Here is a 13,971-nt window from a genome sequence, read left to right on the forward strand (position 1 = left end):
GGCTAGAATTGATTGCCCATCGCTAATTGCCCTTGAGAAGGTGGTGGCGAGCTGCCTTCTTGAACCGCTGCTGTCCATGTGAGGTAGGTACACCCACAGTGCTGTTAGGAAGGGAGTTCCAGGATTTTGACCCAGCGACAGTGAAGGATCGGGAGAGCCCAGCATTGGATAACTTGACAGCTTGAATGTGAAATACTGTTTTGAAAACAGAAACGAATCTCATATGCTAACACTTACTGAGTGCCTACTTCATCCCTGGTTGTAACATTTACACATCACCCAGAGCAAATCTCCACCACCCCTCCCCCCTTGTCTGCAAAATTAAAGCCCCACAAACACTCTAAATACAAAATCAATTTTTTTCTTCCATAGTTTTGAGTTGGAAGTGGATTGTGAGCTGCATGAAACAGGAATCTCGAATGAGAATTTTTACCAGTTCTATATAAACATCTGCTATACAAGAAAGGATAAAAGATCTGTTCCAAAAGGTGTCTCATATGTTTCCAAGATTACTGGCACCAATATGACTGGGATTGGTGGCTGTTGTTAATGTTTTTAACTCCCACATGTGTAATGGAAAGGGATTAGCTGCTTCAGCCTAATGATTTTTCTCCAGTGTTTTCCATTAATCACAAGCTGCTGAATGAGAAATGTCCCATCAGTGTAAACCAACCTGCGTATTGCATCTGCGTTTGTGTCCTGATCTTAGTGGCAACAGTTCAAAGCCCTATTGAATTGAAATGTGAGAGGTGTCATTTTTTTGTAAACATCCAAGAATCACGTTGACTAAGAATGAACTGTATTGGGCTCCAGAGATTGCTGAGTGAACGCAGAGTCCAGTGTAGGACTCGACCACACACACATATCACAAAGGTCTCAGGCTTGCTCCTTAGCCTGTGCTGTCTTAGTTAATCTCAGCTGCCCTCCTGCAATTGTCTTTGGCATTCTTGGGTGAGCAAAGAGTTGAAATCAGCTACTGGTCTTACTCCTGATCACTATACAACTGGCTCTCCCAGAATTGCATGTGTGTAGACATCAGGTGAGTACATGATCACATTTGATGTGATGCCACCATGGTAGTCTAGCCATCTGCTGCTCACTGTCTGGGCCCACACGAATGGCCGCATGGGTATCGTAGACACACAGGCAAATTCCAGCGGGGATCATTGGACAGAGATCTGCAGCAGGGATATCTAATTTCTCTCTCTATCTCTCTCTCTCTCTTCCCCACCCACCCACCCCCCTGCCTTGGTGACACTGAGGCCAACTGATCACTGCCCTTTCAGAAACCAGGGATTGAACCTGGGACTTTCCTGGTCCATGTGCCTCAGTGCCACACAGGCAGCGGATTTGCCAAGTGAGCTGTGAAATAGCATGTGGAATAGTGGAGAATGCTGATAGCTATTTTTTAAAAGTGTACTAAACATTTTGAAATGGTTTCTCCGGACAGATACTTGAGCTGCAAGGAGTTTGCTGCAGACACTACCTTGGTGTTCGATAACTGCATGACCTTTAATGAAGATGACTCTGAGGTCGGACGGGCAGGACACGTGATGCGGAAATTCTTTGAGAGTCGATGGGCTGAGTTTTATCATTCGAGCTAGAGCGTCACCAGGAAATTGGGCAAAAGGAGACAATATAGTTCAAGATGAGGTCCAGCAACTTTGCCCCACACCACTGGAGCTCTGTGTACGATATGAGCTCAGTGTGAATTGACAAAAGCCACCTTTGGCTGTTGGCTGCTCAGGACTGGAAACAAAATGGATTTTGGCAGTTTCTAATGGCTCTATGGTGGATTTAAGTCCACAGTATTTAAAAAAAATAACCCTATCCTTAATGTGTCAGTCTTAGCTTTTAGATGCCGAGGTTGAATATGTGGGGAATGGACATGACAACAAGGGGTGCTCTATAGACTGCTTGATACCATTAGATTTTGCTGCCAATCACTGCAGTTCATCATTAATTTCAATAGGGGTGAGAATAATTGGGGGCAAGATATTTCAAACTGGGAAAGTTGCAGGTTAATTATGTTACATGTTCATCAATTAGTGCAGAGTGGGATTTAAACCTGCATTCTTGTGCTCTCAGCTCAAGAGAATCACTTATTTCCCCATTGAAATGTTTGCTGTGCTGACTCACAGTGATGTGTCTATTTTGGGAATGTGGCAGGTTCAGCCGTTATCTAGTCTGAACTGTGTGGGTTTTTCAATTGGCTGGGACAACGCTTCCTCCTTTGAGTAAATGTAGGGGCCGTGAGAGGTGACAAACCATATGTACAATATAGTGACAGCCAAGGGCTATGTGTCATAGACATAGTTTGACTCTTAACTCATGTTGCCCAAGGTCATGTAGGAAACATTCCAACTCTGTGGAACAGAGTAGCCACATAAACACTCATCTTAAAAACAGCATTCCAGACACACTCTGAATCTTTTGTGTTCTGACCCTCTCTTCCCCACCCCAAATCCCCTCCAGACTTGTGTATTTCACCATTGAGGCAGACATCATCACTCATAAGTGACATAAGCAGTACAAAGAGCTGTAAGGGATGTAGTTACCTGTAGCATCCAGACTTCACTATTATCTATTTATATTTGTGACATTTAGTAAATAATATTATTTATGTTTTTTCTTAATTTTGCACTGAGCTACTGTACTGTACTATATGCTCAAGGAGGGGTGGGGGGGTTCTGGAGTGATAGGTTCCCAGTCCAGGCATCACAATGACACCCAGTAATTCCAGTTCTATTGAAATCCTGGGCCAACCGTAACCATTCCTGGAAACTTAGTTACAGATTTATCAAACTTCAACTGCAGCAATATAGCAATAATTTCTTTTCCAGGGATGAATATGAATGTCATACCTCATGCTCAAAGTTGGATACAATAATAGTGAAATCCATATAATTGTCTTTCACTACATATTCCCCCCACTCCACCCCTCCCACCCCCACCCCCCACAACCAGGCCTTAAAAATGAACAAAAGCCAGCTGAATGAAAGAATGCTGCAGTGACACTGAGCTGGGACCTTCGTACCGAATCACAAGAGGCAGTCTTTTTGTGCTGCACAGATTTCGCAGTACAGGTTACAGTAAAGGTCAAACTCTGGCTATGTTCCACACACGGCATTCACATTGAACCTCAATGAAATGGTCTCAGTCATTGTGCGATTTGCTGATGCTTATGTTGTGTGTGACTGACAGGTTGTTGGGAAGGAAAATAGATATAATAAAAAGAAGAGTGACTGTGCGCAGTAAACTTCATGTAGGTTTTTCAGACTGCTCCTGGTAGATGGTTAAAGGCTGCCAAACATACATTACAAAATAGATGTGATTGCGCTATCTGCTTTTGAGTAGGTGTGTTTTTAGTGAACAATTTGATGATTTTATCTGAATTATGCTTGTGTCTGACACACTTGTGACAATAGGTGGTGACTGAAAATTCCACTGGTTTAAGATAGGTACAGGGAAAACAATCATGTTTTTGTTTGTATGTGGCAACTGACTGCCCGTATTGGAGCAGGAAAATAACAAGTGTCAGATCAGTCTAGATCTGGTTAAAGGAGGAGCACAGGTGGCCTTTCACCTCTCTGAACTAATGCTGAAATCCACCCCAGACAAAGGTACCTGCTGAAAGGATCCAAAATAAAATGAGTTTCCATAGCCTCAGAGTTCCCAACAGAGGCCCACAACATGAAATCCACAATCTCACTAAGAGAGGCCACAGAGATAGTCTATGTGGGAAATCATGCAGTAAGGAGTATTCTTCTGAGGTTGGGTTAAGATACATTACCTGAGATTCTCCTCCATGATCCCACTGGAAATCTAGCAGGATCTCAGTGGATGATGATGGAATATTCTTTCAGTGGGACCTACTGTCACCTCACTGTCCCAAATGGGAATTCACATCTCTTCTACTCACCGTGTGCAAATAGAAGTGAGGCCCAGGTCTTCAGAGAATTTCCTTCCCATCTGCTTACCTTTTCATCCCAGGGGCACCAGAGGGAGTGATGATAGGCCCCAGGAAACAGTAGTAACCTCCTCTCCCTCCAGTCTGGCCCCAAACACTTACTGGCCAATGGACCCAGTCTCAGATGAGATCTTTGGGGCAATTCTTCCCCTTTAAGTGTCCCTCATCACCTCACTGTTAGCACTGGCAGGTTCCTTCTTGAGGCCAGTATCTCACTGGAAGCCTGCCATGCGTCCCAGTGAAATAAGTCCGGGTTGGGGTGGATTTGGAGAGGTGGACAGAGGTTGTGTCACAAGGTTGCTGACACTCCTGTGCAGTACTGAGGGAGGGCTGCATGTTTGGCTGTGCTGTCCTTTGGATGCGATGTTAAACCAACATTTTTAGTATTTCCTTCTTTCACTGTGAGGGCAGAGTGGAAGGAATCAGCATTGTAACTAAACAATGAGCATGAGGTGCTTGAAAACTGGAAAGTGTTCCATTTCCCAGAACTATTATCCCTCAACTTGGCCACAAAATACACCAAAAATAAGTGTGGTTAGGAACATTTTTTAGAATTTATGAATTACCTATAGAGGAGGGAGTTTTAACTGATATGATACAGCCCTACAAAAGCCAAAATAATTTGAGATGTTAAATCCTACAAAGGGTCCGAGTTGTAACATGTACACTCAGTAGCAATGGAAGCTTTATTAAAGTCCCATCTCAGCCCACTCTAGAGCAGGTATTGCTGACAGTGAGAGTAGGGCAGGAAGAAGCTCTCCAGAAACACTTTTTTTTTAACAAGAGTACAAGGAATGTTCTCTTTGCCTCCCGCTCCCATATGTGTATGTAGCTAATGATGAAAGCTGATCATTTTATAAATAATATTGGATCATATACAAGAAGCATTAACTCCCTGCTCCAGAGTACTGGTGTAAATGGCCGTTGTGAACAGGGCCCCTACATGAACTTGAAATATATGAACACTTTGGGATCTGTTCAGTCCTTGACTGGTGTTTCCATAAATAGAAATACAGCGCACCTACACACAGACGTACACCCACCTTTGTGCACACACACCCATCCACACTCATCTCTTTCTCACACACCCATCCACGCCCTCTTTCTCTTACGCAGTGACCCAAGCAGCAGCTTTTGTTTCAGCTGACCTTTGGGTGTACACAACAGAGTGAGAGGGACAAGAGAAGAGAGGGAAAATATCCCATTATCAAACACTACCAACCTTCACAGAGAAAACCCATCAAAAACTATATTCAAAAACAATAATTTAAGAGTCAACATGGAAATTAGGCCAGTAGGATCAGTCACATATGCCGAAACTGGACTGGTCTGCATATGGAAGAGCCCATTCTTTATTCCTTTTACCTAAAGGAACACCCTTTTATATGACCATGTTTGCTGTTGAGACTGTTTTATAATGTACAGTTTTTTTTGTGACTGAAAGTTCATTTGTTTCTATATATTTTTAGGACCAACAACCTTTCTAAAAAGAAGCTATTATAAGAGAGGACCTCTCTGAATCATGCTGTGACAGGTGTTGTAATGCAAGTGCAACTGTAGAATATATTGTGAGTTCAATAAAGTCACATACTGCGAAACAGGTGGAATCTGAGGCTCAATATTTTGAATGTTATTCTTTGCATCATTTGTTCATTTATCTCAGTAACCTACACAGACATAAAGCTATTATTTTTAGTGGGGGAGGCTGGCTGGCACATTGGGTTAGGGCAACTGCCTCACTCCTATTTGAAGAGAAGTATGTTCAGTGAGGCGACCTCTACAGAGAGCTCAGATAAAATCCAAGATTTAGCCATATACTCCCATAGATTCCAGCTTCATGAAGGTAGCATGGAAACTCAAACAAATAATTTCTGTAAAAAAAAATGCATTTATATAGCACCTGTCATGACCACCAGATGCCTCAAAATGCTTTACAGTCAATGAAGTGTTTTTTGAGATGGGGTGACTGTTGTAATGCAGGAAATGCAGTAGCCAACTTGCGTACAATAAGATCCCACAAACAGAAATGTGATAATGATCAGAAAATCAGTTTTTGTGATGTTGATTGAGGGATAAATATTGGCCAGGACACCAGGGAGAACACCCCTGCTCGTCTTCAAAATAGTGCCATGGGATCTTTTACAACCACCCCGAGCAGGCAGATGGGGCCGCAGTTTAACATCTCATGTGAAGGACGCCACCTCCGACAGTGTGGCACTCCCTCAGTACTGCACTGGAGCGTCAAGCTTGATTTTTGTGCTCAAGATCTGGAGTGGAATGCAAAGTAAAGCAATGTAAATGGGGTTCCTGAGCCGTATATGCTCCGTCAGCTTGTATAAAGCCGCAACCTGTCCTTTACGTTTCTCATGAACTAGCCTGTTCCTTTCTGATTACTGGACGGATGTCCAAAGCAACTGATGTGTGTGTTGCTGCCAGCTTAAAAGTCACTGGGAGTAAATCGTTTTCAAGCTCACAAAGATCCCCATTTTTGTGGTTGAAAAATCACAACTGCACTCTGGAACACATGATCTATGTGTGCCTCAAATTGAATCCTAGTCAGAAGGGCAGCTTTGAGGTAAATTGATTCCTGGTATTGTTCTCCAAGATCATTGCTACTTCCCACTCTTTTGACTAGAGACCCTTTTGAGAATTTGACATGACCACCGTCCATACTGATTGCCCTACCATTAACTAAGTGGCGTAACACAGAGTCTATTTCGTCCCACTGAACGAATTCACTTAAAACCTTCAATGTGTGCACCACATTACACTAGCTTTCCCAACCTCCAGGGGTCCTTACTATTGTCTGTTAGGTCAAACCCTAAAGATCCCCACACAGGTTTGTTAGACACTGGACTACTCAGTCATTGGCAAGCAGCTCAGAGGAACCCTTTTAACCATAACTGATGACAGGCCTTAGAAAATTTAAAAAAAATATTTAGATGCAATTTTGAATACTAGCATGGGAAGTGAGTTGACTAAAGTCTACTTCTTTAAAACTGTTGATCATTAAAAAAAAGCTTTACTTTTCAAAAATGTGAAACCACAGTTTAGGAATATTACATTTAGTAGTGTGCTTTGGTGTAGTTGGATTTATATAGGACTTCTAAGTTCCGATGAAGGGTCACTGACCCGAAACGTTAACTCTGCTTCTCTTTCCACAGATGCTGCCAGACCTGCTGAGTGAATCCAGCATTTCTTGTTTTTATGACAGTTATTACTGCACCTGCAACATTAAATAGTTAGATGCAACTAGTTCACAATATATATATGTCTAGGTTATAAAAGCTGAAGAGGGAATTTTCCTCCACACAAGATCAGGGGGCAGGTTGTTCAACCTTGCCCGTCTAAGAGCGAAGTCCAAAGTACGGAAAGTCCTCATCAGAGAACTCCTCTTTGCTGACGATGCTGCTTTAACATCTCACACTGAAGAATGCCTGCAGAGTCTCATCGACAGGTTTGCGTCTGCCTGCAATGAATTTGGCCTAACCATCAGCCTCAAGAAAACGAACATCATGGGGCAGGATGTCAGAAATGATCCATCCATCAATATTGGCGACCACGCTCTGGAAGTGGTTCAAGAGTTCACCTACCTAGGCTCAACTATCACCAGTAACCTGTCTCTAGATGCAGAAATCAACAAGCGCATGGGTAAGGCTTCCACTGCTATGTCCAGACTGGCCAAGAGAGTGTGGGAAAATGGCGCACTGACACGGAACACAAAAGTCCGAGTGTATCAGGCCTGTGTCCTCAGTACCTTGCTCTACGGCAGCGAGGCCTGGACAACGTATGCCAGCCAAGAGCGACGTCTCAATTCATTCCATCTTCGCTGCCTTCGGAGAATACTTGGCATCAGGTGGCAGGACTATATCTCCAACACAGAAGTCCTTGAAGCGGCCAACACCCCCAGCTTATACACACTACTGAGTCAGCGGCGCTTGAGATGGCTTGGCCATGTGAGCCGCATGGAAGATGGCAGGATCCCCAAAGACACATTGTACAGCGAGCTCGCCACTGGTATCAGACCCACCGGCCGTCCATGTCTCCGTTATAAAGACGTCTGCAAACGCGACATGAAATCGTGTGACATTGATCACAAGTCGTGGGAGTCAGTTGCCAGCATTCGCCAGAGCTGGCGGGCAGCCATAAAGACAGGGCTAAATTGTGGCGAGTCGAAGAGACTTAGTAGTTGGCAGGAAAAAAGACAGAGGCGCAAGGGGAGAGCCAACTGTGCAACAGCCCCAACAAACAAATTTCTCTGCAGCACCTGTGGAAGAGCCTGTCACTCCAGAATTGGCCTTTATAGCCACTCCAGGCGCTGCTTCACAAACCACTGACCACCTCCAGGCGCGTATCCATTGTCTCTCGAGATAAGGAGGCCCAAAAGAAAAGAAAAGAAAAGCTGCGGATGCTGGCAATCTGAAACAAAAACAAGAAATGCTGGAATCACTCAGCAGGTCTGGCAGCATCTGTGGAAAGAGAAGCAGAGTTAACGTTGGGCGAGATTTTAACTCATTCAGAACTCATATTTGGAGAGTTAAAATTGGGCCTGTTCAAACTGCGTGACCTTTGACCGGTCTCTTCCGCTTGTCGCAGTTAGTGAAAGATCGGGAGATTCGGTGAGTGAGGAGGAAAACCATCGGGGTTCAGAAGCAGCTGCTTCTTCATTCGCAGTTTTTAATAAGAACTCTGATTTGAAGCCGAGACTTTCTCCGGGCTCAGGCCGCAGGAGCAGCGGCTGCAAGGTGATCCTGTGCCGGGGAAGCGACATCGAAACTGCGGCCTCGGAATCCGGGGCCTGGGTTTTGGGGCGGGTCGGCTTCAGACGGCTTGTTGCAACCGTTTAGAAAGCCAGCTCCAGCCCAGTAACCACGCTGTTTATTGGAAAGGTTGAGCCGGTTTACCTTTGTCCCGGATCCCGATCAACGATCATTTAAGTAAGCCAGTGGTGAGGAAGGGCATGTGAATTGTTGAGGTCAGGCTGCTCATGTTTTTAATCGCCTGTCAGTTCATTAAAATAAGGATTCATTTTACCCACTCTGGCCACTGCTCCGTGGATTTGTGCACACAGGGGACATTTAGGGATTCAATTGACATGAGGTGCAACCTGGCAAGGAGCAGCCAATTGGAAAGCAAATTAATATACCAGCAACTCTTATTCACCTCGAAAAATAGTCCTCTCTTCTGCTTGCTCAGGGAATGGTATGTGCCAGGGGAAGTTGCTGGGTACCAGTTTGCTTCCAGTATCCCCCCACCCTGGTCAAATGCAACAGTGTCAGCCATGGCTTCGTTGGGAGCACTCTTGCCTGAGTCAGAAAGCTGTGGCTTTAAATCCTAGGACTTGAACACCAGCATCTCGGCTGACACGCCAGTGTGGCATCTTTCCAATGAAACATTAAACCGAGGTCCCATCTGCCCTCTCAGAACAAGGATTTACAGCACTATTTCAAAGAGCAAGAAAGTTATCACTGATTTCCTGGCCACTATGTTATCCCTCAATCAACATCACAGAAGCAGATTATCCAGTCATTATCACATTGCTATTTGTGGGAGCTTGCTGTGTGCAAATTGGCTATCGCGTTTCCTACATTACAACAGTGGCTCCACTTCAAAAGTACTTCATTGGCTGTAAAGTGCTTTAGTGAAAGGCACTATAGAAATGTAAGTTTTTTTTCCTGACTGAAATCACTGGTGTATTTGTTTCAGATCTGTCACAATGATGTCCTCCAAGAGGCTCGCAGACCTTGGCTACAAGATGTTCTCAGGATCAATGATATTACTGACGGTATATGGTGGTTATCTGTGCAGTGTCCGTGCATACCGCTACTTCCAGAGACAGAAGGCCATAAAGGCAGCAGCTGAAGATCAAGTCAATGAAATGGTAAAGGACTAACAGCCATCCTGACCCTGGGAAACAAAAGCCTCCATTTCCACCATGTGAAAAAAAAATGACTGTTTAACATGATGTAACTACCAGACTTCTGTGAATTAGCTTTTTCTTTTCTTACTCTATTCATTAGAAAAATTAAGACATGGATAAATAGTTTTGTTTGAAAATTATTTTCTGCTCAGCTTTTTTTTGTGGCAAATCTTTCTTTACTCAGAATACAGCCTTGATTCACTACACTTGAAAAGGCAAAATATTTCTATAAATATGATCCAAATAGTTTGTTGTTTCAGATACAGGATTTTGACAGCTATAATGAAAGAACAGCAACATATTTCCAAGTCTGTAACTACTGAAGGAAATGAGTGTGGAAATCGCAGAGGCACGGACCATAATTTCTCAGTCTTCCTTAAACTCGGTGGGTGCCAGAGGTCTAGAGAATTGCAAATGTTACACCCTTGTTCAAAAAAAGTGTTAAGATAAACCCAGCAACTACAGGCCAGTCCATTTAACTCCAGTGGTGGGGAAACTTCTAGAAAGAACAATTTGGGACAATAATAGTCACGTGGGAAAATGTGGGTTAATTAAGGAAAGCCAGCATGGATTTAAGAGAAAAATCATGTTTGACTAACTTGCTGGAGTTCTTGTGAGGAGGTAACAGAAAGGGTTGATGAGGGCAATGCTGTTGATGTGATGTACATGGACTTTCAAAAGGCATTTGATACAGCGCCACACAACAGACTTGAGCAAACTTGTAACTCATGGAATAAAAGGGACAGTAGCAACATGGATACGGAATTGGCTGAGTGACAGGAAACAAAGAGTAGTGGTTAATGGATGTTTTTCAGACTGGAGGAAGGTTTGTAGTGGAGTTCCCCAGGGATCAGTGTTGAGACCCTTGCTTTTCCAGATATATATTAATGACCCAGACCTTGGTGTACAGGCACAATTTCAAAGTTTGCAGATAATATGAAACTTGGAAGCATTGTGTACTGTGAGGAGGATTGTGTAGAACTTCAAAAGGACATAGACAAGTTGGTGGAATGGGCAGATGAAGTTCAGAGAAATGTGAAGTGATTCATTTTGGTAGGAGGAACATGGAGAGACAACATAAAATAAAGGGTACAATTCTAAAGGGGGTGCAGGAGCAGAGGGACCTGGGTGTATTTGTGCGTAAGTCATTGAAGATGGAAGGACAGGTTGAGAAAGTGGTTATTAAAGCATACAGTATCCTGGCCTTTATTAAAAGGGGCATAGAGTCCAAGAGCAAGGAAGTTATGTTGAACTTGTATAAGACAATAGTTCAGCCTCAGCTGGAGTATTGCATCCAGTTCTGGGCTCCACACTTTTGGAAAGATGCAAGGGCACAGGAGAGCGTACAGAAAAGATTCACGAGAATGGGTCCAGGAATGAGGCACTTCATTTACGAAGATAGATTGGAGAAGTTAGGACTGTTTTCCTTGAAGAGAAGGCTGAGAGGTGATTTGATAGAGGTATTCAAAATCATGAGGGGTCTGGACAGAGAGAAACTGTTCCCACTCGTGAAAGGATCGATAATCAGAGGACACAGATTTAAAGTATTTGGTAAGAGAAGCAAAAGTGACAGGAGGAAAAACTTTTTCACACAGAGTGGTTAAGGTCTGGAATGTGCTGCCTGAGAACGTGGTGGAGGCAGGTTCAATTGAAGCATTCTAAAGGGAATTAGACAGTTTTATGACAAGGAAGAATGTGCAGGGTTACAGGAAAAGGCGGGGGGGGGGCAGAAAAATGGCACGTGAATTGCTCTTTGAGCCGGTGCAGAAACGATGGGCCAAATGGCCGTCTCCTTAACAATTCTGTGAAGTTAGGATGGTGTGTGATTTGAAGGGGAACTTGCAGGTGGTGGTGTTCCCATGCATCTGCTGGCCTTGTCCTTCTACATGGTTGAGGTTATGGGTTTGGAAGGTGCTGTCGAAAGGAGCCTCGGCAAGTTGCTGCAGTGCATCTTGTAAAAGTAGTACACTGCAGCCACTGTGCACTGGTGGTGAAAGGAGTGAATTTCTTTTTTTGAGGTAGTGGATGAGGTGCCATTCAAATGTTGCACCTCCTCCAAAATCTAGAGTATTACTGCTCACGTGCAAACACATGTGCATTTAGGTGACATACACCACTGCCGAAGTACAACATTAATTGTACCATCAGCATGACGTTGAGCTCTTCTTCCGTCGCCTCCGGGCTCACTTCTTTGAGCAGGAGTCCTCCCCCTGACCAGCAGACCCATTCACCCGCCTCCAGCATTCTCCCTCTACCTGGACCCCTCCCCCTGGCCTCTTACCCGCTCTTGATCTCTTCATTGAAAACTGTCGGCGAGACATTGGTCATCTCAATTTCTCTGCCCCCCTCACTCACTCTAACCTGTCCCCCGCTGAACTTGAGGCACTCCGTTCTCTCAGGTCTAACCCCGACATGGTCATCCAACCTGCAGACAAGGGTGGTGCTGTTGTTGTATGGTGTACCGACCTCTACCTTGCAAAGGCTCAGTGCCAACTCTGACACTTCTTCCTACCTCCTGCTGGACCATGACCCCTCCACCGAACATCAAGTCACTGTCCAAAGGACTGTCACTGACCTCATCTCCTCTGGAGATCTTCCCTCTACAGCTTCCAATCTCATAGTCCCGCAACTCCAGACAGCCCGCTTCTACCTCCTTCCCAAAATCCACAAACGGGACTGTCCCAGCAGACCCATTGTGTCAGCTTGCTCCTGCCCAACTGAATTTATTTCTTCCTATCTTGACTCTATCGTTTCTCCGCTGGTCCAGTCTCTTCCCACCTACATCCATGACTCTTCTGACACCCTACGTCATTTTGACAATTTCCAGTTTCCTGGTCCCAACCGCCTCCTCTTCACTATGGACGTCCAATCGCTCTACACCTCCATCCCCCACCAGGATGGTTTGAGGGCTCTCTGCTTCTTCCTGGAACAGAGGCCCAACCAGTCCCCATCCACCACCACCCTCCTCCGCCTGGCTGAACTTGTTTTCACATTGAACAACTTCTCCTTCAACTCCACTCACTTCCTTCAAGTAAAAGGTGTTGCTATGGGTACCCACATGGGTCCTAGTTATGCCTGTCTCTTTGTGGTTATATGTCAAGCATTCTTTGTTCCAGTCCTACTCAGGCCCCCCTCCCCCAACTCTTTTTTCCGGTACATTGATAACTGTATCGGTGCCATTTCCTGCTCCTGCCCCGAACTGAAAAACTTTATCAACTTTGCTTCCAATTTCCACCCTTCTCTCACCTTTACATGGTCCATCTCTGACACTTCCCTTCCCTTCCTCGACTTCTCTGTCTCCATCTCTGGGGATAGGTTGTCTACTAATATCCATTATAAGCCCACTGACTCCCACAGCTATCTCGACTACACTTCTTCACACCCTACCTCGTGTAAGGACTCCATTCCATTCTCCCAGTTTCTCCGTCTCCGACGAATCTGCTCTGATGCTACCTTCCATGACGGTGCTTCTGATTCTGACCTTTTTCCTCAATCGAGGATGCCCCCACTGTTGTTGACAAGGCCCCCCCTCAACCGTGTCCGGCCCATTTCCTGCACCTCTACGCTTACCCCTTCCCCTCCCTCCCAGAACCGTGACAGGGTTCCCCTTGTTCTCACTTTCCACCCTATCAGCCTCCATATCCAAAGGCTCATCCTTCCCTATTGCCGCCACCTCCAAACGCATCTTCCCCTCCCTTCCCGTCAGCATTCCGAAGTGATCGTTTTCCTCCGCGACACCCTGGTCCACTCCTCCATTACCACCTCGTCCCCGTCTCATGGCACCTTCCCCTGCAATCGCAGGAGGTGTAATACCTGCCCATTTACCTCCTCACTATCCCAGGCCCCAAACCCTTGTTTCAGGTGAAGCAGCGATTTATTTGTACTTCTTTCAATGTAGTATACTGTATTCGCTGCTCACAATGTGGTCTCCTCTACATTAGGGAGACCAAGCGCAGATTGGGTGACCGCTTTGCGTAACACCTCCGCTCAGTCCGCAAGCAGGACCCAGAGCTTCCGGTTGCTTGCCATTTTAACACTCCCCAGCTCCCGCTCCCGCTCCCCAATTTTCTTTTATTTTTAG

General features: G+C 45.0%; 2 protein-coding genes across 7 annotated transcripts in view; both read left to right on the forward strand.

Annotated features, from left to right (window-relative positions):
• Positions 1-5,588, forward strand: part of LOC137358608 (bromodomain adjacent to zinc finger domain protein 2A-like) — a 123,376-nt gene extending 117,788 nt beyond the window's left edge. For all 4 annotated transcript variants that reach the window (XM_068024662.1, XM_068024665.1, XM_068024663.1 and 1 more), the window contains one exon: positions 1,451-5,588. In XM_068024662.1, the coding sequence (XP_067880763.1) occupies positions 1,451-1,604 (154 nt within the window). In that variant the 3' untranslated portion in view covers positions 1,605-5,588. The remainder of the gene's footprint in view (positions 1-1,450) is intronic.
• A 2,894-nt stretch (positions 5,589-8,482) lies between these two features.
• cox14 (cytochrome c oxidase assembly factor COX14) lies at positions 8,483-10,030 on the forward strand. Of its 3 annotated transcripts, none has more exons than XM_068024786.1 (2): positions 8,483-8,589; positions 9,677-10,030. In XM_068024786.1, the coding sequence occupies exon 2, from the start codon at positions 9,687-9,689 to the stop codon at positions 9,861-9,863; it is 177 nt and encodes a 58-aa protein (XP_067880887.1). In that variant the 5' UTR covers positions 8,483-8,589; positions 9,677-9,686; the 3' UTR covers positions 9,864-10,030. The 3 variants fall into 3 exon arrangements, with proteins under 3 accessions (XP_067880887.1, XP_067880886.1, XP_067880888.1); XM_068024785.1 differs by lacking the exon at positions 8,483-8,589 and adding an exon at positions 8,596-8,907; XM_068024787.1 differs by lacking the exon at positions 8,483-8,589 and adding an exon at positions 8,596-8,715.
• The last annotated feature ends 3,941 nt before the right edge of the window (positions 10,031-13,971 follow it).

This window comes from Heterodontus francisci, chromosome X, assembly GCF_036365525.1.
Source record: "Heterodontus francisci isolate sHetFra1 chromosome X, sHetFra1.hap1, whole genome shotgun sequence".
NCBI lineage: Eukaryota > Metazoa > Chordata > Chondrichthyes > Heterodontiformes > Heterodontidae > Heterodontus > Heterodontus francisci.